We start from the raw sequence: 20,546 nt of genomic DNA, 5'->3' as shown, positions 1-20,546 counted from the left end.
AACTAGTAGAATGTAGATATTGTTTTTACGACAGACAGCAATGGTGAAGGGTCTGGAATTCTTTCTAATGATACTTAGATTTGACAGCAATTACGAAAGGGAAGCCAGCAGGAACCAGATTATATGGACTCTTGGCCACTGCCAGCTAGATTGGGATGATAATTTACCGTCTCGCAGAAAACCAACGTAAAACGTTTGATTTTCTGGTACGTGCCAGTGAAATTCTCGGAGTCATCCAAACCTCTCCCCTCCTCAATTCTGTAAGAATTACGTAGCAATAATTAGCGTGATTCTGGAAATGTCGTGGATGTTGATCATTAAACATCAGGTGAATGTATAATTTAATGACCGAGGTTTATGAGTATAGTTCCACATTGCCAAAAATTATAAAAAATATCGTACATTGATCTATTTTAAGATCTGCTTAATATGATACATGTCTAGGACGTATTCTTTCGCATCGTCCCGGTTAAGACGACCTCGTAACTCATCGGATATTTCCCGTCCGCCTCGACTTTGCCTGCTATCACCACCCATTTTAATGCCACAGATATTATTTTTTTCCTTAAAGACCTGATTATAAGTGCAAAGTACGCAGTCCAAATATTATAATGTCGACTGACGTCAATTATGCCCCACAACGGTCGCCAGAATTATCAGCCAGGCTAATATAAATATTTTGACGGTTGACGGTTATTCCACTAACAATATAGGTAACTTTTTTTACGAATCCAAATTTGATTGCTTTGTCAATGTAGAATCTAGTTAAATTTGAATTTTGCCCTATATTGCCCTATACATATAGATTACCAACTTGCACCTACAAAAGTAAGATGTAAAACTAAATCGGGTATCTGAATCAAATTATATCGCTGTCGTGTTGAATCCTCCTACACATACCTATTAGATATATATAGATACAATCTGTCAAAATAAATGTGTGTCACGTGTTTCAGCGCGATTATAGTGTCATGTATATTTTAGAGTATAGTAGATACTCTGGCCATTATCTTATCGGAAATGCATTTATCATAGCTTAAACAAAATATGAGCCCATTTTATTACACTTGTACAATTCTAACACCTAATCACAAACTGCGCGAATACATAAATCAACGTTAATAACAAACTACACAAACAAACGTTATTCCTTACAATGGAATTAGCATGTGATGTAATACTTTGTGCCAAAGGCCAAAATTATCTCCAAAATAAGAATACAGTGTTTCCATCGGAATTATATAGAATAATAATAGATACATATTATTGTGATGACGATGTCACTTTACAAATTACGTCATCTATTTACAAACGACCGCTGGTTTATATTCGTACCATTTGATTCTACTGGTAACTAAAGCCTTCGTGATAATGACTGGTGATAGTAATAAACGAACCTATATTAAAACTGTGACAATAAAAACGCGATTCGAGTAAAACAAATGTGCCAAGGTAAAGGTTTATGATTGCCTTTGACATTTTAGAAACTAAATCGTTTGCAAGCAGACGGGCTACTCTATAAAATGATACAAAGTGTAGTCTATATTAGATTATCTACTTGTCTCGTGTCTGTCGACTTTTCCATTATATATGTGTCTTAGCAGGTTGATCAAGATTAGCTGAAATTTCTTCTTCCTTCTTTTTAAATTAACTCCCAAGAGGAAGGTGTCTTTAAGAATTCTTAATTTGAGAATTAAGAATTCTTAAAGACACCTTCCTCTTTTGGTAAAAATTATATTAGTAATAGTTCGAAAAATCTACAAGTACTAAATAAAATTCTTCACTGACATAAAGATAAAACACAGCTTAACGGTAACTTTAGATGTGTAAAAGATTACAAATGAATACTTTATGGCAAACATTATAATAAATTTGGAAATTCTTTCCGTTGTGTCTCATCAGATCAGACTAGTAAGATAACATTTGTTGAAAATAAACTGATAAACGATTATAATAGATAAATTACCAAATCAATTTAATTCAGAAATATTTTTAACCGACTTCAAAAAAGGAGGGCCTCAAATCGATGTGTACTTATTTGTTTTTTGAAAGAAAATAGTTTTATTATTGGCACAAAATGCAGTTATAACACATAAAGAATTTTTTTTTAAAAGACAATTAGACTAATGTGCCAACAATAGGTTACTCATTCAGCTTTTTGTGTTTGTAACCTCAGAACTCCCGTTATTTTTCAACCGGTTTGGAAAAGTCTTTTTTTTTTAAAGAATATACTGTGATAAGCATATTTTCGTGCAAAATCGATTCAGTAGTTTCATTTTTCAAATAAAATAACGACAATAAATATGTCATCCAAGAAAAGGTGATAGCAAAGTTTTTCTTTCCTGACACTTTTTCAGTTGTTTTTTTGGGTCTATTTTTTACATACATAACGCCTTTTTCCCTTTTCAGCTGTAGACAGAGATGTAACACCTCAGAGCAGTAGGCGTAACGTGTGCGTAATACAATGGTTTTTAATGATTTTTGAAGGCGTATTTTTTTTTATGTTAAGGCTTTTTTATTATCCCTAACAATTGACATTTACTAAAGTGGAAATGAATAAAACTGTCAAAGAAATATAGGCGTTGAGTGAAAAAGTACCTAAAAACAATCTTACAAATGACATTGTCGATTATAATTAGTAATAAAAATCACGATGAATGTGCGATATTGTAATATACTCTTATCTATTGAAATAAATAAGGTTTTTAAAGACGATTTTGTAAGATTATCCCTGGCGTAACAATTAAAATTCTATACTTTATATGATTAACTAGGTCATAACAATTATAAAATACAATACTACAATTAGCCATTTGTAGTATATTATCTGTTTATCACGCATGGAACTCACATAATGGCAAACATTGTGAGAAAACGGATATGTGATACACCACATATGCATAATTATCGATGCGATGAATCACGAATAGGGAGTCCGAAAAATACAAACATTTTTTAACGAGAGCAGATGTGAACATACGTCATGGGAATTTTTGCTACCCAAAACTATGGAGCCAAAATAGTTGCAACTAAAAAGTTAGAAAAACATCAAACATCAGAATGGGAAACCAAACTTCATTAGTGCAGTTAGATCAACCTTGGAGCTCAGATTTATCTCGTCACCGCAAAACTGGCCATTGACCTATACTATTATTGAGCTTAACAAACATATTAAAATCTTTTCATGGCTCCTATAAATCCATAATATTGTCTTACACGTTGTCTTATTGTGTAAGATTTTGTTTTATTAAGCTTGATATCTATACATATATCTATCTATACATAGTTTGTCCCTTTCGTCGAAGTAACTTCAGACATCGCTAATATATAAATTAATTAACATTTCACTTAATTGCCCGTATCTTTATAAAACTATTATAATATATGGTATCTACAGTTCCTTGAATGAATCATGTTTACGACACGTTTCTCGTAAAATATTGTGAATTCATTCGAGACTGCCATTGATGACTCATGGCAGTGCCGCTGGCGCCCCTCCCAGACGGAAGCTGGACACTAGTGAACTACTCGACTGAATAAGAGGTTCCTGACTCAGAATTCAGATCTATTGAAATGTTGCAACTTACTCATTTCTAACCGTGTTTACACTGTAGACTCGTCTAGACACTCAATGTCAATCATTCGACATGGGTCATGTGCTAATAGGTACTGTAACTGATTATATCGCTGCGGATTTTTCGAAGTAACAGTACTTTTTTTGTAGGAAAGAAAACTAAGTTTCTAATTTCATAAATTGATCAACTCTATACAATATTTCAATTATGTAGCAAAATTACTTATCTATAACACTATAAGATACTTTTAAGAGTAATGAAGTTAGGTGCACAAAAGTAAAGATATAAGGTACTACAAAAATAGTTCACTTATTTAAAACAAGTTATAATCGGTTATATAAAAGCTAGCAAGATTTTATTTTTTATCTCTTTCTCGCAGTCTTAGCACGAAAAACTTAGAATCATCAAGGCGAAACTTTCACAATTCGTTAGTTAGATTTTACTTGTAACATGACTGAAAACAATCCAATTTAGTTCACTAGAAAAAGAGATTAGTTCTGACTAACGTTAAACTTTAACTCTACATTATTGTAGAGACAGCCCGAGTCAGCCGTATAAAAATACTATCAAGATTTAAATAATAAAGATCTGGTGCATCATTATAGGTCATAATGTCGGACGAATATCGTTGCGCTAAGAGCAGTACGTCAGCAGTTCCTATATTATACTATTATCTATTCGGTGCTAAGAGCGCGGTTGAAACAGGTGTGGAAAATATTACATCGACACCGGCACTGGTTTGTGTCTGGAAGATAAATGTATTAAACATAGCAATGCTGCTTCCGATAGTACGTGGAACTAGCCGGACTGTACGTAACCGTACTTGATTAGGAAAACAAACGGATTAGAAATCGGTGTGTGTGTCGGTGTTCAAACGCCCTAAACCTTACCCATTCAACGTTATTCCATTTACCAAACTGAACACAGTTTGGTAAATGAAATAACGTTAATTTAATAGGAAAATGCGCTTGTACATAATACGTGTATCTTGCCGGTATAAAAAAGGTAATTTATTAACGTACTATGTAAGTACGACACCTATGCAATCATAACGACTGTTTATCTCTATAGTAACTTCACTTGGTATTCTATCATTGTATCCTTAGATGTAAAACGGACCAGTGGCGAAGCATCGCGACAACCAAGTTCCTGACGACTTCCCTTTTATAATAAACCTATTTGTTTGTCTTAATTTTTGCTTTCTGTTAAATCAAACGCGATATGTTAACTAAGGACTTTTCTTTTCGCGGGTTACCTATTGAAATATTTCACCCTTCACCACTGATACGAACTATGCTGTATCGTGATGTAATCACAATGTGACAAATTATTTAAAGTTTAAATCGTCGGTATCTATGATTTTCATGAATTAATAGGCACAGTACAGGTAAATTATAATGTGTCTGATGCCTAGCAATACCAGGAACTTTATTATCAATGTTAATGACAATAATGTCGATGTTCACTCTAACCCTTCCCTTCTCTTTATATTACGATACATGACATCAGCTGTATTTCAATGGGAAAACAAGGAAACGATTTTCAAAATCGAGTCGAGTAGAAAATCGCTTGAAAACCAGAGTTTTCGACAAACAATCTACAAATGTAACAAAATATATGAAGTATTGCTTCAGTTAATTCTCACTCTTGAATAAATGCGTACATTACGATGATTTCATCTTTTATCCGTGTACCTATTTAATACAAAAACTATTAACAAATATGTCTATTTGTCCATTTATTCGATTGATGATAAATAAGTTTAAAAATAAACTATCAAATCGCCGCAACATAGGCAGGTACCTACACTATTTTTATCAATTTACCTCTTTTTAGCGTCGGGTTTTCTCAATTAATTCTGCTTTGTAATGTTGCCAAGCGAACCATGCAGTAGACATAACAAAGATTTTACGAGCGCCATGACAGACTGAATAACAAAATAAGAACTGAATAGAAGGATTTCACAATGTAAGTCCAATCATTTTCATGACGAGGTAACATTCCATTAGACTCAAAAGCAACATTGTAGGTACCATGAACAATGGTTTGCCCATTTTATTGCCGTTAAAATTAGGTAGCTACGTAGCCACTGGGTGAATGGTTTCAATATTAGTTACAAACCTTTGGTAAGTAATTTTGTGCGTTGTGCTAATAGCGCCCTTATTATTCACAATGCATATTTAGATACGAATCAAGCTCTCTGTACATCCTGCATTAGAACAACCGCGTCTCATGACAGTCCCAGGGAAACGCGAACTCTCATACTGGGTAAGTAGCAAGCTTTAGTAACTAATTAGTGACTGTAATCTATTTTAGAATGCCAACAACGCAGAAGACAGTTCGTAATGGTGTTACTTCATATATTATTAAAAAGAATAGAAATGTTTCTTTGAATCAGTGTGATATAAATTTTTTATCAAGCGACCATAATATAAAATTCTCGTGACGGCTAATTACATTTTTATGTCAATACGAAATATACTTCACATAAAAAAGTCGTACCTCAACAACTTAGTTGATTTCAATGTGGCGAATCGACTTCTTTAAATTAAACGCAAAATATGATGTTACTAATATATTAGGTATTCAACAAAGGTAATCGTATGTAATTGATATTCTACGACTTAATTTTTTACAACATGTCAATGTATATGTTTAAATTTTCAACAAGGATATTTAGAGATAATTTAATGCTATATGCGTTGCTTGTTATGTTATTAGTATTGTATGTAGATACAGAAAACACTTATTTTGATCCTTAAAATTATTTAAAGGCTCACTCGTTTTGTCGATGTGATTATTGTATAAGTATTCTGTTGATTGACTTAAATACTTTTGAGAATATGTATTTTTTATATTAAAATATTTAGCAACTAATATTTAATGTCTTTTCATACCTTTGGGAAATGTAAATTGAAGAATATTTTCAGTATAATTTTAAAACAAAGATTATTCAATATTCTGCGAATCTTCACTATTTTATTAATGAATTTCAACTTCATTAAAAACGGCACATTATTTCTTATTTAATTAGACAAATGTATCGCAGACGTGCGATTCAGTGATATTAAAAATGACATGTCAAATATTCATGTTAAGGCTCTCCTCTGAGTAAACGGCCTTGAGCATTTGTACCATACATTTACGGCGCGGCGCAGCGCACGAATTACGGGTAGGAATATGCCGATTTATGAATAATCCCTTTAAATACGCAATTTTAGGCATTTCTGAAAATTTTTAATATCAAAATATCCTTCATTAAATTGTAGGTATATCTAATATAGTGTTGGTTGCAAATTAAAATATGTATGATTTAATAATGAAACAATATCCACATTATAAAAAGTGTAAACAACCAAAGTAAAAGTACCATATTGCAGAAATGTTGAATATTTTTTCTATATGTATTATCAATTTCGAATATATATCTTCTAAAAATACAGTAAGCCCGTCGTTTTGGTGGGGGTACCACCTTAATAATTATCGCTGCGTTGTCGCAACTCTTACGGCTTTTACTTTAGCTATTGCCTTTAGAGTTCATGACACAGGCTGCCCGCGCCGTGCCGGCCGCAGGCGCAGTATGATTAGGTACTTCTCTTAGAACGTTCCTTTATTTATTTTCGGAGATATAATTTTCGCCACAGTTTGTTTGCTTACGGGCTGCGCAAACGCTCTTAACTTGTTGCCAAAAACACTACTATGAAACTGCCGAACTAACTGTCGGTTTCAACAGTGACACCATTTAAAAGGTACATTATTTTTTAAACATTTAATACAATATCAGATGAGACTCGGAAGTTCTTTAACAGAATATTTTATTGAATAATACGTGAAATAACGTGCGAGTTAAGTGAACATGGTGCCTACCCACTATAGCAGCTGTCGAGAAGGGCCATTGTGTTAAATGTTAAATAAATAGAAACTAATAATTATGTGCTTATAATATCATATCAATTTTACTATCGTCATTATAATGTCTTTATTGATGAAATTTGTTTTTTTCTTATCTATGTCTATTTTTGTATATATTTGTATGATGGTTGTGAATTGTAATACCTTGAAAAGACTTTAGATCACACTGATACAAAGGTGCAAAAAGTATTGTGCGTTACTAGCGAAGAATATTAGAGGTTTTAATTTATATAAACTGTAACCAAAAATGTCCAACATTCAGATAATAACTCGGCATATGCGTTATGGCAACTAAATTGGCGCCTCGTTAACTTTCGTGTTTCCAAAATTCTACCAAAAACATAAGCTGGCCCCTTAGTTTCCATGCAATTTCTACTTTATTAATATGCGGAATGTAAGTTTATATTTCAGATACCTAGGTCCTGAAAGTTAACATAAGACGCCAAGTTAACTGCAAAAGACTAATTATCCACATATTATAGTTTTTGTATTCAAATTGAATAAATTTGAAGGCTGCTAAACCAAAGTATCGAACACTGCTTGTTTATAGTTTTCTGGTAGTTACAAGTGAGTAGTCAACAATCCATTGATGGGTTGCAGAGGTTTTTAGTATAACAGAAAAGTTCTTTCATTGAACATCGAGTACCCAAGTAAATGTTTTTAAAAGATTCTAGATGAGTATTATAGTCATTGTAATTTCCGATATTATTGTCAATCGTTATAATATAAACGATCTTCAAGATCGCTTCTATAGTTGTCAACAAAATATTATCAGCCAAGTAGGAAACTCAATTATATTTTATTTTTCGCACGTTGCAAACAATTCTTGGTAAATACTTGTTTATACCAAAGTCCCTACCTCAGGCGATAGTATTACACATCTCTATATAAGTGTATGTAGTTTAAGTAGCCGAGTTTATTATCAGACGTAGACTCTTGACAATTAGACGTAATATATAAGTTTATGTTGGCATCCCCAGATCAAACATAAAAAATATCAAACCTGAACAATCAGTATCTGCTTTCACGCTCGAGACCAAGATTACAAACCCGGTCACAGCAATATGCATCCAATGAATATAGTTGTTCGGCATTTTCGATTCTTTAACCTTGATTAATTTATTAACGTTAGTGGGTTCTCGAATAATAAATCAACAATTTATTCCATTACACCGAAATTTCAACGAACTGCTATTTGTGAGTGTTCAGCTTCAGTTAAAACAAAGCTATAATGCACATTCCAAAGGTTACGATCACTGTTGCTACGAACACTACAAAATTTTAAAAACACTGCTTCATTTTGATTTCAACCATACGCGCCGTAATTGTAAACATAATATAGATGTTTCCACGCGAATCACATGGTCAAAACTTCACGGGCCACTTTTATTGATTGAATTCCAGAAATACGACACAGGTGCGACATTAAAAACACAACACGCTCAAAAGTAAACTTTTCTAACGCTTATGGCATGGGCACGAAAGAAAATTATAGCAGCTGACGCGACCGTTTCGCGCCGTCAACTCTGCCGGAATGTCAAATACCTATGTAAGTTCGAACGTGCGAGTGGCAGCCCAGCCCGTTCGCGTGTACGGCCTGCGAATACGATAACACTATATTACCACAACCATAGGAGCGAACGAGATAGAAAATACCAATACAGTAACTGTTACTTTACTAGCTTCAATTAAAAAAAACTTCGATTAAAATGGCTTTTGTCTTTCAAAACAGACCGTATGAATAAACACACCAGAGATAATATAACCAATGGGGCAATTTAACCTCTATTTCATTATTAAACGAAAGATTCTGTTCTTAAAGTGAATATAAGTTTATGAAGGCTCTACATATAAAATATAATAGAGTCTCCTCGACGGACAATCCAACACAATTACTATCTCAATTAGATTAAAAAATTTTAGACTGTGGCTAAAAGTTTAATAGTGAGTTATAAAGTATAATCAGAAATACATACTTCAATCGGTAATCCTATAAGACCCAACATCATACTTAGACCCATATATCTACTTACTAAACTGCCTGCCGTAAACTTAGAGCAGATTGATATAGACATCTGATGTTGTTGTAAAGGATAGAGTCAAGCTGGAGACACATTTGTCAATATCATGTATTAGCCTGTTCGAGTAATTCTACTGTTTCTCAGAAACCCATCGTGAATTCTGCTTGCTTGTCTGTTTCGTTTAGTAAACAAGATATTAATTATTAACCCTATCTCGTGTGATTTTCCTTATATTCTTTTTTTAGTGTCGCGTTGGCGTATTTTGGTTCTTCAGGCATTATGGGTGTTTATAGGGTCGTCAGCCGGCTTATGCATTAAAAACCGGACAAGTGCAAGTTGAACTCGTAATGCGGGTTCCTTACACATTTGTAGGCAGGGTATCTAAGTATATAAAACATGACAAAATTAAGTTTGCCTTTCGATCCCTACACGCACATACGGTTATTGCACCAACCGCAAATAACGAGCTTGTGATAGTAAATTAATTTTTCGTATTCATTAAAAACATATTTACGGTTTTTGGATTTTTTTCTTTACATGTGCTGTAAGATATTGCTTCTTGCCAAACTTTATGATTCAAGGTCAACGGGAAGTATCCTATATATTGTTGTGATTCCCTTGTGAAATCGCATTTTTTTTAAAAAATCTGATATAAATAGTCATATCTTTTGATCGCGTTCACTCTAAAGTTTCATTTTTTCACAAGTGAAAGAAACCATAGACCCCTGTATCTATTTAATATTAATTATGACTTATACCTCTGAGCTCCTCTCTGACGGACAACAATGTGATCCTAAAAGGGCTTCTTTTGAGGTACGAAATCGCAACAAATGATTATTTGTTGATCTACCCACCTGTTTGCATGAAATTGCCGAAATAACATTCTTATACATTTAGGTCAGTATATGCAAAAATAAAAAAAATGTGCTTACGTTTTTCTATTCAGCTCGGAATCTGGAATTTGTGCTCGACACGGCGAGAGGCATGCCTCGTATCACATCATGGGATGGAATACATATGGCGGAAAGTGGGTGTACCTGTTGCGCCTCAGCCGAAACCTTCGGGTATATTTATACGATCTTGTATTTTGATCCGTAAACAATATACACTCACACCATTTGGTGTGAGTGTATATTGTTTACGGATCAAAGTAGCAGTACCAGATACTATCAGATCGTTGAGGCTTTTTAATGCATTTTAAAACAAGGGGCAAGATGAGTAACATCCATATTTTCTCGCATTGTCTGATTACCGCAGCGCATACTGCATAAGCGACAATACAATCAGTTTTAAATACATCCGTATTTCCGCGGAATTGGGTCGGATGTTAAGGCGTAATGCCTAAACGCAGTATAATCTTTTATTTCACAGCCCAAAGTGGCAAAGCTAATGGAAATATACGTGATTCCCTTAATAGTTTTAGACCTGTATGTATTTCCTGCACTGAACTAAAGTATTTTGAATACGGTAACTTCAGTACTCGCTTAACACAAATATGATGTGTTTTGTTTGATTTTGCTATATCAAACACAACGTGTTACTCACAGCTTCGCCCGTGTGAAAGATCTTTTTAAGAATAACAGGCTGTGTAGGTACTTACTCTTTCACGATAGACTAGCCTAAGTATAATAATATATTAATTTAGAACACAATCAATATGTACGGTACTGTGACCGAAGGTACCTCAAATAGCCCAGTTTTAAAAAAATCAAGTATAACTTTACAAATATATTTCAAACTTTGTGAGTTTATTCGACTGCAACCACAAACGAAATCTCAAGTATGAATGGATCCAAAAGCAGTGCCATTTCGAAAATAGTTGACATTTTCTCTATAATGCATCGCGACAGTGGCCAAGTCATCGGGCCAAGTTATTATTTTCATGAAGCTTAAACTTTTTTAAAATATAATAAATGTAAGCATACTATATTGCGTCTATTTACTCTTATGTATTATTCTCCCTAACATTTTCTTGTTAAAACTGACATAACAAGTAGTCAGTTTTTTAATTATAAATTCGTAGGGAAATATGTTGTAACATAGTCTGACCAAAAAAAGCCCGGTTCCTAACAATGCCCGCCAGCCATGTCTTTTTATGTTGTAAAAAACATACTATGATTTTTGTTAGTTTTTTATTATTATATAATATTAATCAAATGTAATGATATGTTGTAATTTAATTATAAGGCTTTATATTTTTTTATGAAACGATTTTATGGAGATTTTAAATTATTTGGTTCTTCAGGAGAGTCCCGTTAATTTACTTGATTATACATTATTTTTTATGAATAACAGCAAACTTTTCTAACAAGTAAACATAAGAAGTTGTAAAAAATATTTTACAGTAACAATATTCCGTTTTCGAGCAGGTAATAGAGAACAATTTAGATAACTGTAGACTAGTTATCAAAAGCAGATAATGCAATCGCAAATAAATACACTCTGTAGACAACTTGATATGACATCTCACAAATGGTGCTATCTATGCATTCGTGTTTACACAGCGATAATGATAACGAAAACTGATAATGGATCGGATTTATAATCATTTTTAGTGCAACTCGTGCTGCTGTCAACATTTGCTTCTATATTGTTTTATCTAACCTAGAGTTAGGCACAGCAGTGACTCTACTATGTATATTTATTAAGGTTCATCATTTTAATAGCGTAGTTGTTGAATGTCACCTTCATATTAAGTATTCATATACTAGTTACTTAATTGCTAAGTATTATGCAACATTTATAAATAAAGTCAAAAGATTCTCTGAAGCTATATACATGTCCGGTAGGTTTTTCATAGAACATTTCCAATTCCATTGAAATATTTGATGACAATATAACATATGTCTTCGACTCTCGTCGAAATTACTATGATAACGTATAACTACTTACGTCGAAATTGGTCAGTCTACTGAAAATAGTCATAAATGTTGTGATAACGAAATCGAACTACTAAAGTAACCCCACTAGACACATTAAGCTGGACCTAGAAAAATGTGAGTCGCTAAACATAACACGTAATTAAATCATGCAAGTATAATAGTAGCACCTTTGCGGCACATAGGGCATTCATTCCACAAATTGGTCTAAACAACAATTGTGGTGTGCGGGGAGCCAGCGAGCCAACCGTTCGTAAACTTCGCCCTTGACCTGTCGCGTGTTCATGTTTAAATGTCGCTAGAAAATTTGCTGATAAAGATTTGTTCACACACCACTTCAAACTAGTAAAACCAACTCTGCGTTTTATTTCTTATTAAAATAACAGAAATTTCCATACTTTAGTGTTAACTGAATAGAAATCAGCATTGAGGAAAGGATGAAATTAATACATGTTTGTAGCTGTAGCTGTACCGACCTGCACAAATATTATCTTAAAATACATACATATATGACTTCGAGGAATCTGTAAATAAGTGGGTATTGTTGTGCGGGATTTCTGTTGTAAATTAAAAGATTACCTATTTAGGAACCGAATAATGAGTGCCGGTTTTACAAATCGCATATCAGTTTGTCATATTGTATAAGAATTTTACTAAAATATTTTGGGATTTACTACAACAAAATTTAAAGGTTCTGTACGCGCACATGTACTTACTAACTGCAAATCGATGTATGTGGGGTATGCAGGTAATTATTTAATGTTAATTTACTTAAGTAACTCCACTGGCTGACTAATCAACCAATTACTTTAAGTGGTATTATTAGCAGATTATAATAGATTAGTCTATATTGGCTGATAGAAGGACAAAAGAACATACGTCTTTATAGTACACTATAGACGTAGGTAAACACATCCTTCCATTGCAGGTAAGTAAAATAAAACAAGTTCATCCTTCATTGTAGGTCATTCTTTATTAATAACTAGCTTCCGCCCGCAGCTTCGCTAGCGTGGATTTCGGACTTCAAAAATGGAGGAGGTGCTCAATTTGTCGTGATGTTTTTTTAATGTATGGTGGTATGCAGGTGGTCCGATTGTCCGGTCAGGGTCTGAACTCCTCTAATATTATAGGCAAACCTATGACAATTTCGTTATTATTAGCGTATTTCATGTATAACTTTGGTGTTTCTATACCGATTTCTATGATTCTTTTTTATGGAATATTTAATAATGTTAACTTCTTTAATTAGGGATGACTGAGAGTGTTATAAACGTAAGAGTAGACAAATATAATGAGAAAGCTTCGAACTGCTAAGCTATCGGGAGTTACACATGTTATTGTGAGTCAACCATAAAAGATAGACATATGCTGTCGTGGGATATTTTTTACATAATTTTAAGGAGAACATTTCCGTCATACATGATTTCTGTGTAGCTTTAACCATTAAGGTTGCACACGCGACGGAAGCTCAAAAAATGGAGTAACTTCTCCCGTTTTCCCAACATTTCCCTTCACTGCTCTGCTCCTATTAATTGTAGCGTGATGAAAGTATACTATAACCAGCTCAGGAGTATGAAAAATAATTCTACCAAGTTTCGTTAAAATCTGTCGAGTAGCTTTTGTTTCTATAACGGTTGTACAGACAGACAGACAAAAAATTTACTAATTGCATTTTTGGCATCAGTATCAATCCCTAATCACCCCCTGATAGTTATTTTGGAAATATATTTCATGTACAGAATTGACCTCTCTACAGATTTATTATAAGTATATAGATAGATAATTGATCTCACAGTATATACTAATATGTTAGCAATGAATACTAAGTAAGATCAGGGGTTTAATTTCTGCATAGTTTTTGGAACCGCAGTTGGATTGAGACCATACCATAAAATGTACGTTTTCTCTTGTTGCCAATATGAAGGTATTACGCAATGTGGAATTTACTAATCATTTATTTAAGGATATAACATTTAGATTAGTCATCAATATTATGAAGATATATAGCTTTTTTTAAACGTAACTACTGGACGGATTTATTCTTCCGTAAAGAGAAAAAGCCGTCATAAAGGAACATTAAAGATTTTATTAAAATTATAATAAATCAAATCAATAATTAGGACACGCATTGACCGAGACAGTCAATTGTGAGTATTATATTCCTTAAAATAAAGTTTTGTGTGCGTCTTATATGCAAATCACTTTTTCGGGGCTATACTGACATATAGAAGGAGGCAGTTTATAATAAGAAGACACGAATCTAGGGTCTTTTTACTCCCAAATATAGAATGGTTCTCCCCATAAAAAAAATATGCCTAAATGTACATATTTAAAATAAAACCAATGTAAGTATTAGTTGGGTTTCCGACAAAGGTTTACGAAGCCTGAAATTATTACATTAATAAATTCGTTATTTCATCTGGACGGCATCGCGCTTACCATCAGGTACCTACAGTGAAGTCTCTACCGTGCTAGCATAAAAATATGGGACGAAGACGACGTCTACAAACGAAATAAAAAATAAACGGCATTAGGCACTTGTCAATTTTCAGGTTACAAATTTATCACATTAAATAATGATCTATTTGCACATAATTTACACCGTTTTCTTACAAAATATCGACAAGCGAGGTTCACTCTGAAATTAATCAAATATATCACCGTTCTCTGTTGTTTAAAATAATTTATATTAGCTGCAAAACAACGCTATTACACCATTCATGTTTCACTTTCAAAATGCAACTGAACATCAATCCCTGTTTTATCCATTCCTATAACGACTTATGCCATCTAAATAATTTTGTTCGAACTGAAAAGTGATGCTCTTGTACCTTGTTATACGGCTATTGAACCAGTTCTTTTTATTAGAAAATGGAAAGACTGCGCAGACGGAATAAATAGTGATCGATGTTTTGACACATAAGTGACTACGTATTTTATTTTTATCACCTTTTAAGTTAAATTATAAGCACAAATTTTAATTTATTTACTTCTAATAAATCAGAACCAATTCCAATCATTCGGAGCTAATAATATTGCAATTATAAAAGTACTACACGACAATGGCGTGATACTGCGTTTTTTGTTTTTTTCTTTATTAATTTAGGGACATTTACGCGTAGCGTATGTCAGTCCCATCGTATCCTAATTACATAGTACAAACAAATAAGGTTATAGTTCAGACATGGCTTCGAACAGAATTCGGGCTTGAATGCCGTTTGGCTGACATAAGATTTCATGATACATACCTACATTAGTTTTGCTACAATTTAAAGTGATACTGCGTTGCGCCATTCGTTATACAAGAGATATTTAATGATAACACTCATAATGGCCAGTAATCACACTGGCAATAATGTAGTTAAACCGGCCCACAAGTAGTATTATTTGCCTACTGCTGTATAACGTCGCAATATTCTTGAAAACATAATTTTTTGATTAATATTTACCAGAAAAAAGATAAACATAATTTATAAACGTCATAAATAAATGTAATTATAATAATATAGGTTTAGGTTTAAGAATTATACTATACAGTTCCACAAGCCGCGAACGACGACCTATAATCATTATTGCTATGTGTACTCTTCCATGCTTACCTAGTCAATATAGTCAATAATATCAAAATCCGTTTTAAAGATTAAATAAATAAAATAAATGCAGTAAGATACTTAACATTTGAAAATATTTATGAGAATAACCTATCATTTTTGAAAAAATATTTTTAGAAACGATAAAATGTGAATGTTTTCTGAGTTAAGTATTACTTATATTTTTCATAGAACTTTATCCAAGAGAAAATATCCTGTTTTTGGTGTTTTTATCCAGTTGGGTTTATTATAGCAATATCTTCATATATTTCCGCTTAGACCTGCCTCCGGCCAGATAGTTTGGATATCAACGTCAATTTTGACAGTGTTTTGTTTGTAAGTGCTGCATCGCTAAACAAAACACTTGTTTAATGGTTAAAGGACCGATAAGGTTGTTGGTGTGCGATATACGATATCCACACAAGCTTATCGGGGACAAACATTAATTTGGTTTATTGTTGGGTGCCAGGGTAAGGGTGCGAAGCGGGGTGGAGGGATGTAGTTACGTCAACCAATCTAGGAGTCTGTAATCAAGTCGTACCACACTTCATTATGTATCACACTTTTGATAGCTGCAAAATTTCGGTTTATTTGAATGTATTCTAAGAAAGGCTACGTAATTATGTCAATGTCTGTTGACCATTTAATAGATAAAGACAACATTGTTAAATCTATCTATACTCTATACCTACTTATAATAAATGTGTAGAGAGGTCAATTCTGTACATGAAATACATTTCCAAAATAACTATCAGGGGGTGATTAGGGATCGATACTGATGCCAAAAATGCAATTAGTAAAATTTTTGTCTGTCTGTCTGTCTGTCTGTATAACCGTTATAGAAACAAAAACTACTCGACGGATTTTAACGAAACTTGGTACAATTATTTATCATACCCCTGTGGTGGTTATAGTATACTTTTCATCACGCTACAATTAATAGGAGCAGAGCAGTGAAGGGAAATGTTGGGAAAACGGGAGAAGTTACTCCATTTTTTAAGCTTCCGTCGCGTGTGCAACCTTAATGGTTAAAGCTACACAGAAATCATGTATGACGGAAATGTTCTCCTTAAAATTATGTAAAAATATCCCACCACAGCATATGTCTATCTTTTATGGTTGACTCACAATAACACGTGTAACTCCCGATAGCTTAGCAGTTCGAAGCTTTCTCATTATATTTGTCTACTCTTACGTTTATAACACTCTCAGTCATCCCTAATTAAAGAAGTTAACATTATTAAATATTCCATAAAAAATAATCATAGAAATCGGTATAGAAACACCAACGTTATACATGAGATACGCTAATAATAAGCCATCATACGTGAATACTGGATCATGCTATAAGGATTATTTCTGTATATATATAAGGTCGCGAACGCACAGGCAGGCGGCTTGCTTGGCACCTAGAGGCTAGCGAATCACCTAGCGAGTAGCTTCGTAAAACGAACATTCTCGAACGTTCGCGACCGGCTCCATTTTTGAAGTCCGAAATCCACGCGGGCGAAGCTGCGGGCGGAAGCTAGTTTTAAATAAAGATGTTACTTCATCAATAACACTTATATTTATTTTAACATTTAGGGCATTATAATATTATCTACCGGTTAGTTTTGTCATAATCTAGATTTGATTGAAGATTAACTATTTGTCACCGTCAGTCATGTCATAGTGCCATGGTGTGTAAATTTTCATACTAAAAACCAAAGCCAGTCTAGTCTCTTTTTGTTTTGTATCTGCTTTTATTATTCGACATTGGCAAAATCACCGATAAATAAACGGTGGCAGCCATAATATAAAACAAGAAGATTATAGGATTGACTGTATAATCATCTCGCAAAATGTATCATTCTGTAGAAAGACACAAAGTGACTGTGACACCAATATGGCAATCTATAAATATAGTGGGTTATTAGACATTGCGTTACTAAATGAAATCATATACTATATACTTGGAAGTTCGCTAACCGTAGACGTAAAGTAAAAAGTGTAATTTTCAAATAATACAAACAACAACAAATGGTGTTTTTTTTTATATTACATACCCTAATGGTTCTCTACTATACTACTGCTACTCTAAGAGAAATCGTTGGAGCGCCAACATCACACTTTCAGTCAGAAATACACCTAGGCACACAAGATATTCGTATTAAATAAAGAGATAAAAAAATCAGAAAACTAAATCCGAGGTTTTCGTTATTTATGGTTGATATCTTGCTCAATATTAGCAGAGGTAAAGATGAGTATATGGTTTGATTCATTACCACAATGTCAAAATGACCCTATAGAGATAGGGGCCAAGTCAGAACAGTAACCCCTATTTAGAGACACCTGTTATAAAAATGATGAACAAAATATTTATAAAAAGTCATATATATTTTAAAATAATTCATATTTAATTTCTCACGAAAAATTAGGATTGGTATAGCGATAGGGTCATATTGTCACATCCTGAGTTTGATATAAATCCGACAAAGAGCGGATGCCCTAGTTGCATCTCTGCCTAATTTTTCGCCAATAAAGGCGTGAGCTTATGTAAATATTATGCTCTCGTAAAAGTCACTGGTATATCTGAAAAAATTAGCACACAATATTAAATATATTTAAATTAGTAATCATGCCAAAAGAACACCATGCTAATTTATAGCTCATTGTTTTCGATCCAAGGAATTCCCGATATCCTGTAACTATTTTCCTGGTTTGTTTATTAATCGCTTTTGATATAGGTGCTAATGGCTTAATACTTATTAAAAACAATGTTACTCATAGTATACATTAAGTAAAGTATTGCACTCCCTAACAGTTCACTAAAGAATTCTTTAAAGGTATGACGTTCCTGAAACATTGTAATTACGAAGGTATTTTGAGAACAGCGGCAACCACTGCCTTGGCAAAGGTAATTACGTCACAATGCGAACACAGTACTTTATTCAATTTACGTCAGAAAGACGGGTATACATTTTTATGAAAGTGAGGGCAGTCAGGAATAAAACGATTATTTACATCCATTACACGATTATACTGTTTTTTTTTTTTTATTTGACACGGAGAAAATTGTGAGAAATGATAGGGGATCACACCTTCAATCGTTATGAAGTTAGCAAATGAAAATGATTTAAAATATTATATCGAAAGAAAATTACAATACGCATCCTATTTTATTAGACTTTGGTAATGAATATGTCAATCATTTTAGTAGAGTTAAGACGGTCAAGGAATCACCAGCGACGATAAAAACATTGCCCGAGAAATTGTGTTGCGTCGCCAACATTCACCCTTCCCCCACATGTAAGATCATGATTAAACCAAGGCCGAGGTCAAAGGGTGAAGTAGCTTTTCCACAAACACTTAATCGACAGTATATACATTAGACGACGTAGTTAAGCTTTGAAGCAGCGATATTTTCAAGAACAAGACAAAATATTCAGGTATCGCAAAAACTTGTGATAACCCTTTCCATATAGATTAATTGTAATGTTATTTTTTAAGTATGTCTACCAGCAATAAGGCGAATTGGTCCAGCTTACAGCACTCTAATGATTTCAAGTCAAGGTTGCCATTACATTATTGCGATGTATCATTACTCGGACGGGTGAATGAAATAAATATGCATAGCTTCATAGCTTCACCCCCTTTGTTTCTTTCTAACCTAAACAAAGGCAAGTCCAACACACTACATTTCGTCAGTTATATCAGAACCCATGTTCCTTTATGTAAGTCACAATTTCAGATATTTTGGATTAACATAATAGACCACTTTTGTCCCGAAAAAGTACACAGTGGGACTATTATATCAAAAAACGTCGATAGGGTGAAGCCAGAAACAATATCTAGTTTAGAATTGTCTTTTATGCTTCAGAATTTTGCTACTACTGTGTAGAGGTAGAGCCGTGCTGACCTAATCACAAAATTAGGGTCCAAAAGATTAGCAAATCTTTTACAGTTTACTGTATATACTTTTATAATACAGTTCCTACAGAAACCAGACCTTAAATATGGTTGAATTCAAAGCAACTATTAAGCGAAAGCAATAAAGTTTATTACAAGATCTAATAATACCTAGACTCTAGGTATATTTATCCTCTAGATCGTAAAGGATAAATATTCCTGGAATAAAGTAATATTTTGTCATATTCTTTGAAATCACATCCTTCGATCTAGTAAGTACTTATTTATTTTTTTATTCGTAATAATATTTAACACAATTAATTGTAACCAGCTTGCGTATGATATACTCCCTATTTGGGCCTACAGTGGCGTCATGTGCTGGGTCAGCCACTTCCATGCAGCATAATTAAGGAGACCGATGGCTGTCATGTGAACGGGTGCTGCTTGTGTGGACTCGTATATCCATTTTACAAACTACATCTAAGTTCTAATAATCGATAGTACCTTTATCGGAAAAATTTATTATCTTCAAATTATTTCATGTTTCTGAGAAGGTTGTATACTAGTATGGGAACAGAACATTTTATTATTTCTCAAGAAAACAAATACATGCTCTTAAGAAAAGATTTTTTTTTTGTGTTATTCATTACACATATCTTAATACCTTTAAAGTGATTTCGA

At 33.3% G+C, this 20,546-nt stretch overlaps 1 protein-coding gene across 5 annotated transcripts in view; it reads right to left on the bottom strand.

Moving 5' to 3' along the window:
* Positions 1-9,070, bottom strand: part of LOC115442606 (vascular endothelial growth factor receptor 1) — a 37,253-nt gene extending 28,183 nt beyond the window's left edge. For all 5 annotated transcript variants that reach the window (XM_037441198.1, XM_030167687.2, XM_037441199.1 and 2 more), the window contains exon 1: positions 8,491-9,070. In XM_037441198.1, the coding sequence (XP_037297095.1) occupies positions 8,491-8,581 (91 nt within the window). In that variant the 5' untranslated portion in view covers positions 8,582-9,070. The remainder of the gene's footprint in view (positions 1-8,490) is intronic.
* Between the last annotated feature and the right edge of the window lie 11,476 nt (positions 9,071-20,546).

The sequence above is a fragment of the Manduca sexta genome, chromosome 22, assembly GCF_014839805.1.
Source record: "Manduca sexta isolate Smith_Timp_Sample1 chromosome 22, JHU_Msex_v1.0, whole genome shotgun sequence".
NCBI lineage: Eukaryota > Metazoa > Arthropoda > Insecta > Lepidoptera > Sphingidae > Manduca > Manduca sexta.
The sequence above is the reverse complement of the archived record's forward strand: the minus strand, read 5'-3'. Positions and strand labels throughout refer to the sequence as shown.